We start from the raw sequence: 8,494 nt of genomic DNA, 5'->3' as shown, positions 1-8,494 counted from the left end.
TTACTTTCATTTTTCCCAACTTTCAGAAAATACTTAAAGATCTTTTCTGGAATAACTTATTTATTATTTAAAACAATAAATTAAATAAGTTCATATCATATTTACATGTATTAGTTGATGCAACTTTTTACTATACCGCCCCTACAGTGCAAATAAAGAAATACGATTAAAAGCAATGTCGGCCAATGTGTCTTGGGATGTAACACTGCCCTCAAATGAAGTGAAATCAGTTGTTAATTTTAAGAGTTCTAGTGCTTGTGCATTCATTGGTTTTCGATGACAGTCAGCACTTTTTTTGATGGGGAAAGTTTTGTAGATTTATCAAAACACTAGTAATAACCAAAATATGAATGAGGACTCACCATTTTAACTTAGAGGTGAATATACATAAATTAATGCATTTATATTTTTACTAATGAATGCTACTACTTCTGATAAGGGTGAGGACTATATTAACTACCATTTTGCAATTTAGTGAATACTTGCTTATTGTGAATTTTACATTTCCATTTGTGTGTATCTGTACCATTAATGTTTCGTGATTATAACCGACTTTGTTTTGTTTGTGTTGTTTAGGTGCTTGCACTGTTTGTGCTTTCTCTGATACCTTGGCCAGGCCCCACAATTTTCAAAATCTCCTGCCCTCGAGATAGTGCCACCGTGGTCAGGAGAATAATTCAAAAAGTAATTATTCGTTTACATTATTTTTCCTTTAAAAAAGTATTTTTTTAAAAAAGTGTAACTTCAGTGTGGTTGGCCCGATTTGTGTGGTATAAAATAAGTTCCCCAGTCTCAAGCTAAACCCCTGAAGAGGACCCACCCATTACTCATTGAAGTATAATTTAAATTGCAAACATAAAATTGAAAATTATTTTGGTCCATTATAATTATAATGCAATTATTTCTTCTACGCCCTGATTCCGAGAAACTTATTTACATTTAAGTTCTATCCCATATTTTGTAAACTTTCGTTATGGCACAAATAGCTAATAAAATCACTTTGGTGTGAGACGTCGCCCCAGTTTAGTGTGTTCGTTAAGCTAGAAGCCCTTTTATTGCGACAACAGTTACTAAATTATAAACACTCAGTGCTACTGTTATTTCAATTGGACCACTACTATTTTATTGTAGGCATCGATAAACGCGTCAATGGTTGCAATAGTTGATGAAGGGTTTGATTGTAAGGGTGGTTGTAAGTACCAAAAACCTTCACTGTCGGAGCCAACCACATAGAAGTTCAACTGAACATTGTTTAATGAGTATTTATTAAAATTGAAGAAATGGACTCCAGTGTTAGAGAAGTATCAAGTAAAAGTCCCAGTGGAATGTCCATTTCATCCTACACGGGATATCTTCTGGCCACAGCAATCGGCCAAACAGCAGCACAGACCTTCACAGTGGACATGTGGTCTTTGTGGAAAGTCGTTCTATTCAGAAGCCTATTTGGATATGCACTTCGATAACAGGCACAAAAATGTTGTCAACATGGTACGTCATATTCACTTATTTAACTCAAGAAGTAGCATCAGTTAAAATGACTGATTCTGTAATTTTGGATTATGAATGCCTTCAATAATAAATAATACAACATTGCAATAGTTAACGAAGAGGTTGACTTTTTTTTTGTTTAAATAAATATTTTACACCTAAGTTATTATATATAGCAATGGCGTCAGCGTCTGCCAGAGTTTAATATGGAAACTTTCAAGACATTTTGAATTTGTGTTGAATGCCTTCAATGTAACATTGTTATTAAATAATTTTTTTTTAAATTGCTTCCAATTCTTCTGTCGTTGGATTCTATTGTTATACTACTATACTTTGGCCGTCACATTTGCAAATTATAGCCTAGTGATTGTAAAAAATATGTTTTTGAATATAAAAAACAGAATAGGAAACAATAAAAAAATTAAGGCCTTTTGACAGGTCAGGTAAAACTAATTACTACTTAATAGATTTCGTGTTCATTAAGTAACGTATTAACAAATATACTTGTGGATAGGAAGTTACATAGTTAAGATCAAATATCCTAGGAAGGAATAAGCTTTGAAGTTGGCTGTATGGTGAAAAGCCAATGCCAGAAAAAAAAGAGTAACATATTCAATGTTTAAGACAAAAAGTTGAATTTTAATTAGATTTCTTTCTCATCTAGGCTGAGGACGCAGTTTGTCTTGCAGACTATTGCGATATAATGCGATGCGATGTTGTACGAAAACATATAATGAGCGAACCAATTCCTGGGGAAGGAATGCAAGTGAATACCGACATAGAGATATGGCGTGAAGCAACTTCCTACCATACAGCACTGTCGCCCGCCGGTCCTAGAGATTTAGCCAGGGTTTCATCTCCTTATGGAGGTACCTCGTTCAGACAACAAAGTGCCAGGTATCTAAACTGTTTTTTCATTAGAATTTACAGGATTAGTGCAGATTTGATTTTAAATCTCAAAATGCATCAAATTTTCTTTCGCCTAAAAACTGTGGTATAGAAAATAAAAATTAAGAAACAAGTATGTTTTGTATGTATCTTCATCTATTGGGATGAGAATAAAAATAGCAGTTATTATTTTATATTTTCTGAAATAATGAACAAATCATAGTCTTAGAATAATTCTTATGATTTTATTGTTGTTCAGAACAATGGATGGCCCGTCTGGAGGAAGGAGTTGTGCAAGGTCAGATGCACCGTTGGGTGAGGGAGATTCCAATAATTCTTCAGACGTTTGTGACAATCTAGTAGATTCATCAGTACCTCCGAAACAAAGGATTAGTGAGTTACAGCGGCTTAAAGCTAACTGTAAACCGGAAATTTTACAGAAGTTAAAGACAAGATGTGAGGTGAGTTTCTTTTTATTGTTTTTCTAACACATTTTATTTTTATATTTATAAAATGATGGTTCTTTTACAGTTTATTTATTTATTTAAAAAAAAAACTTATTTACGTTTCAACCCACCTGGTGAATATTTTAAAGTACATCTTGGAAAACCATAACAATTAACATATAATTTAGTTTTTCTAGAAACAAATATTATGCACATAAAACAATTTATTTGATTTTTTTTTATATCACGGAATATGTAAAGTTTATCCAACTGGAGGACAAATTTTTTTCGGTTTTAATCTAGATCTTTGTTAGTTTAATGTTAGTTGTTTGTGCATTGGGAACAAAATGTCCTTTTCTTACGACAGTCTTACGCCACATTGGAACTAGGCTAGGGTTCCAGCACAGTAAAACTCTGGACTGGGAGGAGAAGCTTCTAACTTGCATAAAACATAATTCTTAAACCTTGCCCTCAAATTATTATCTAAAGAGATATTAAAGGGTTGCTATCCAAACGCGTTAATTAGGGTTATTCGGTTGATGTAGCAAATGGCGATCACAGTTCATCGTCCATTATGATTCGGGCCTGAAATGCATTATCACTAAGGGTTTATTTCAAAATTTTGATGAGATTTTGTAACTGCGCCTCTAGAGGGAGCGGGTTAAATAAAAACTAAAATCAGCAGGAAGGGAATGTAACTGCGTAAACTAATTATTATACAGCAAAACCATGGAATTGCCTGAATTTAAAAGAGAAGTGTAACATTTGGAGTAATTGTTATAAATGATTGTTAAGCGCACCTTTTACAATGAAGTTTAATGATGTGCGTGATAAAGATTGTGGCCTACTCTTTTTCAGATGTTAGTGAGAGATTGTATTGCAGGTCTTCTAGTTAACCTATCAACTCAGGACTTTAAGGAAATTGAAGGTACTACTTTATACCAGGTTTATTCATTAGAATTGTTTTTATATTTTTATATATATACAAATATAAGTACAAATCCCCCTTTAGTTAGTCCTTTCGTTTGAAATATTACATTTTGTAATTGTTCTTTATTTCAGAGGAATTAAACCAGGCAGTCTGTTGGTATTTAACTTGTGATCGTTACTGGGAAGACTCACCAGTAGATCTTAGGCCATTTCCATGGGGTTTATTATTTGTTTTAGTCATGGCGCTCTCATTATTCATCTGTCTTTGCTATTATATCATTTGGGTTTTATTTGAGTAAGAACAGTTTTTTATTAACTTGAATCTATCAAAATATTAACAACTGTTTAAAAAAGTCTTATTTTACTAGTTCGGACGATTCAAGTGTGGCAAGTACTAGTGTAACTGCTAGCAGTTCACCTGCGAGACATTCTCATTATTCGGAAGAATATTATCCAGTATCAGACGATCTTGGACAAAATGAACATTATATATACGTTACTTATCCTCCTGATCTCAAGCGGCGCTTACTGGAAAGGTATGTCTTGGTTTGTTTATTCTTTTGTTTTTTGACAGATTTTATGCTCAAGTTGAGGAAATTCATTTTAACACCATTTTTTGTTAGTATTTGTGGTGGAAGATGAAACATTTTCTTGCAGATATTCGAGTCCTTAGAGCTGACTACTTTTGAATATGCTCTAGTTGTGAGGTATTTATTTTTGCATTGCATTCGTTCAGATCAATGTTCTATAGATAGTAAAACTGTCCTGAAGATTCGTCCGTTAAAATTAACTGCGAAGTGTCATTCTTAATTGTTTTAGCGTGACATAATTGGCTCACTTTTACATTAAGTAAATTATAGCGTTTGCAGTGGTATCCTTTTTCTTGTATCGGTTTACTGAATTCCACCCATCCCCAGTGATAGATTTAGACAATGACGGAAAATGTGAAAATCTAATTTCAACACCTACTGTTTTTCTCATAACACTGGATAAAAAATCGAAACTGGTTTAGCCAAAAAAGTAATTATTGTGTGTCTTACGTTTTTCAATAAATAAATTTTCACTTGTTTATGATTGCGTTATTGGAATTAAAAAGATATTATCATTTCTCTTTTGGGGAAGGTTATTGATTCAGATACTTGGGATTTCTTTTAGACTTTCTAGTAATACCTAAGAGTTCTGGTAGCTTTTGTAAGGCCAATTTGGAATAAAAACTTTTTCTTGTTTATAATAAAAACACTTTATTTAGGTATAGATAACATCATTTGGTTTAGATTACATTGAGTATAGATTACCTAGATCTATATTAGTCCAAAATTCAAATATGTTTGTTAATCCTTATAACATGGGCATACTGCAACGAAGGATTTATAATATGTTCGCTTTAAGTCATCATACGTTTATTTTTCGTACCGTGATGTGAGCTCTATGAGGCCTTTTAGATGTGGATAAATAATTTTATTTTTAACGTCTGCTTTTTTCTACTCATTTCTAAATATGCTTTTCTCACCGGCTTCCTTTACAAGTGAAATTTGTAGTTGCTATTTTATCATATCTTGATCTCTATTTAGTAACAAGCTAATCTAATTTATTTTGCTTTTTGCAACTTGTTTGCTTCCTCGGTTGCTGGCAATTACAATTTCAATAAGACCTTTAGTAAATGGTGGTAGTAAATATTTTGCGACCTTTTCTAAATAGTGATGAAGTGTTTTCTCTGCCGTTATTACAGGTTCTTCTTTCACAAAGTTCCTCGGCTCCCAAACTTCCGTTTGCTGTCGAGTTTCCCTTCCAATATGTTCCTCATTGAATATTTACATTTTTATGCATCTATCTTCATTTTTCAGTTCAAACTTAATATTAACTTTAATTTCTTATTATTTCATATGCAAGATTTTATATTATAGCTTACTTAGAAAAAATAAAATTGGTTTGAATTAATGTGCAAGCTGCTACAACAGAACCACCAGGCTGTGACGAGGTAATTTTATCAACTTTCATTCCGATATTGAACTTACTACAGTCATTTATTAAAAAAATTTAATTCTATTTATTAAATATATCTAACTATTAGCTGCGGCAGAAAAATTCTAATTGAATAAATAAAAAATAGTCTCATCAAAGAATTTTCTATGATGTGAACTATCTAGTCCCACTCATTACTGTTACTGTTTATTTTCTCTTTCAGCTTTTAACGTCTTTCTTTGAAATAATATAATTTTGAAATTATAATTAATAATTAAAATTCCTATTTTTATAGTGTATAACAAAGCTATTTACGTATTTATTTAGCTCAAAGTTCTTTATAAGTACTGTACTTTCGTTGCAAATGCTCGTACAAAAACTACATATAGATTAAGTGTTCCTTATATAGAAAAAATAAAATAAAAAGCTTTTACGCACCAAAATTAAAAATCTAAATTTGTAGATAAATTATTAAAAACATAACTTTGATAAAAATTTACACTTGAAGATTGTCTTCATTAATTGGTTTTAAAAAATCAACTTTTTAAATACAAATATAGAATAAATTAAAATTTTATTTGTTTTCGTAATTAATATTAACAAATAGAATACAGTTCTTGGAAAAACATCTTTCAATATTTCTCTCAATCCTGTCTCTGTTTAATTGCTTTTATTTACTGCATGCTCATAGATAACTTTTAGAACAAATAAAATATTGGAAATGAGTATACTTTCATAAGAAATAATAATTGCTTGATATAATAAGACAAAACAAAAAATTATTCCATGTATTCTTTTTATGGGTAAAGTGAATTGTATTCTTATAAGATTTCGATTAAATAAGACTACAATCTGTCCACTCTTCATTAGCACCATTGTTTAGTCATTGAAGCGTTTCAAAATAATGTATTTTTTCTAAATTTTGTTTTTTTAAATAAAAGTAGATTAAAGTTATCTTCAGGTTCTTCAGGAATTTATTTAGATGTTGAGTGATTGTAGTTATACTCATCCGTAAAAATGAAAACTTGACTCTTAAAATAAAAACTCTTAAGATAGGAATTGAAAGCTTATTATTTTCAAAATTAGCAATAAATATAATTTGGACAACTTTATATCTTTTATTAAAAAAATTAATGTTACTTTTAGTCATTTTCAAATGTAATGGCATTTTTTAAGCATTCAAGTAAAATGTATATTATTATCTTTTTGCAATGGAATCTCCCGAAACCTTTTTATTGATTCCATACGAAATTGTTGTTTGTATCCTGATCTCATTTATTTCTTGAAACTAATTTAGTTACTTATTTAGTTTAGTTAACCAGCCATTTAGTATAAAATTTTTTGGTCTTAGTTTCTCGTTATGGTTTATTCAACTTCTTTGCCGAATGTGCATTGCAACCATTTTCGGTCTTGAATTAAGTATTTTTCTTTGTTAAAGCATGTTGTCTACAGAGAGGCTGTTAGGAAGAGTGATCTTTTTTAATAGTAAACAGGAATCTTTTTGTAGCACCCCATTGATCTGATGAGTGTGAATTCACAAATTGCTGGATGCTGGCTGATTCCTATTTGGTGTGCATATCGTAATGTATTTTTATTTTAATAATTTAAATTAAAATTTCTTTAAAATTATAATGAGACAAAACTTAATACCACGCTCATGTTCTAGGTTAAACTAGATTAGCGCACACAAATTCATTGGTATATATGTATAGATTAAAATATTTAATTAATTTAATAAGTTAAGACTAGTTTTTTTCTTATTTTTGTTTTTATTTATTGATTTCTTTTTACTAAGTAGTAAATGTAAAAGAAATTGCAAAAGTCCAAATTTAGCACCCGATTTTTGACTGATCATACAAACTTGTTATAATGAACCAATTATAAGATGCCAATTAATTAACAATATATAATAATATTAGTATGTAGGTAAATAAAGAAACGTAAAATTGGAAACAAAAGAAGAAGAGCTGAAATGACATCTTTATATAGAGGCACCTCGTCTTACTGAACATAAATGAATAGAACTTTTTTTTTTGTTTTAAGGAATATATTCTATATGGAATTTTTTCAGGATTTCGGGTAAGCAAAAACAACGTGTTTTTTAAAATTTTATTAATTTATATAAATTAATAATGAAACCAAAAGAAATTCATAGGTTGTTACCTTCGTAGTTGTAAGATTGAATTTTTTAGAATATTAGTAGTTCATTTATTTTTTTGCAGTTTATGTAACTTCCTCATTTATTACGAACTACACTTATTTATTAACTCAAATTAAAATAAAAAAGGGGCCAGTGGTCTAAAATTTTGTAACGTGCAATACTTAGTTACCAAAAACAAAAAAAATAACAATTGTAACTTATTATCTAGTTACGAATGTTGAATCAAAATAAATTATTTTGTTCACTCTTACTTTTATTTTTTGAAAATAACAATTTTTCCTTCTCCTGTTTGGTAAATTCCTTTTTGAAAATTCATATTTACCAATAATAATATGTTCATTGCAGTTTTCTGATTTATTCTTATTTTCGCTGCAAGTATTGTCTTTTTCGCATAGCTCTAGTTTTACACTAAATATCATCTGTTTATCTTTAAAAAATAAAAATAATGTATTTGTAAATGATATGTAGTTAATGCGTATACCAGTAAACACATAAAATCACATTAGTAGGCATGCTCTTACTTTTTTCAAAATTTGACAGAATTAAAGAAATTTAGCGATGAGTCTAGGTTAAAATCAGATGTATTCCAAAATTGCAGTCTCTAACCTCTTCATGGAAA

The 8,494-nt window shown here is 30.0% G+C and overlaps 1 protein-coding gene across 3 annotated transcripts; it reads left to right on the top strand.

The window, feature by feature from the left end:
* The first annotated feature begins 59 nt into the window (after positions 1-59).
* On the top strand, positions 60-8,125 carry LOC141456218 (uncharacterized). 3 transcript variants are annotated; one of them, XM_074131983.1, is made up of 9 exons: positions 60-377; positions 577-684; positions 1,279-1,488; positions 2,153-2,385; positions 2,636-2,837; positions 3,681-3,750; positions 3,885-4,047; positions 4,121-4,288; positions 5,643-8,125. In XM_074131983.1, exons 1-9 carry the CDS (start codon positions 351-353, stop codon positions 5,683-5,685), a joined length of 1,224 nt encoding a protein of 407 aa, XP_073988084.1. In that variant the 5' UTR covers positions 60-350; the 3' UTR covers positions 5,686-8,125. The 3 variants fall into 3 exon arrangements, with proteins under 3 accessions (XP_073988084.1, XP_073988083.1, XP_073988085.1); XM_074131984.1 differs by having other exon boundaries at positions 66-377; positions 5,699-8,125; XM_074131982.1 differs by having other exon boundaries at positions 62-377; positions 4,121-8,125.
* Positions 8,126-8,494: the final 369 nt, after the last annotated feature.

Source organism: Rhodnius prolixus, unplaced genomic scaffold (genome assembly GCF_049639745.1).
Source record: "Rhodnius prolixus isolate KJV_2025 unplaced genomic scaffold, Rpr scaffold_4, whole genome shotgun sequence".
NCBI lineage: Eukaryota > Metazoa > Arthropoda > Insecta > Hemiptera > Reduviidae > Rhodnius > Rhodnius prolixus.
The sequence above is the reverse complement of the archived record's forward strand: the minus strand, read 5'-3'. Positions and strand labels throughout refer to the sequence as shown.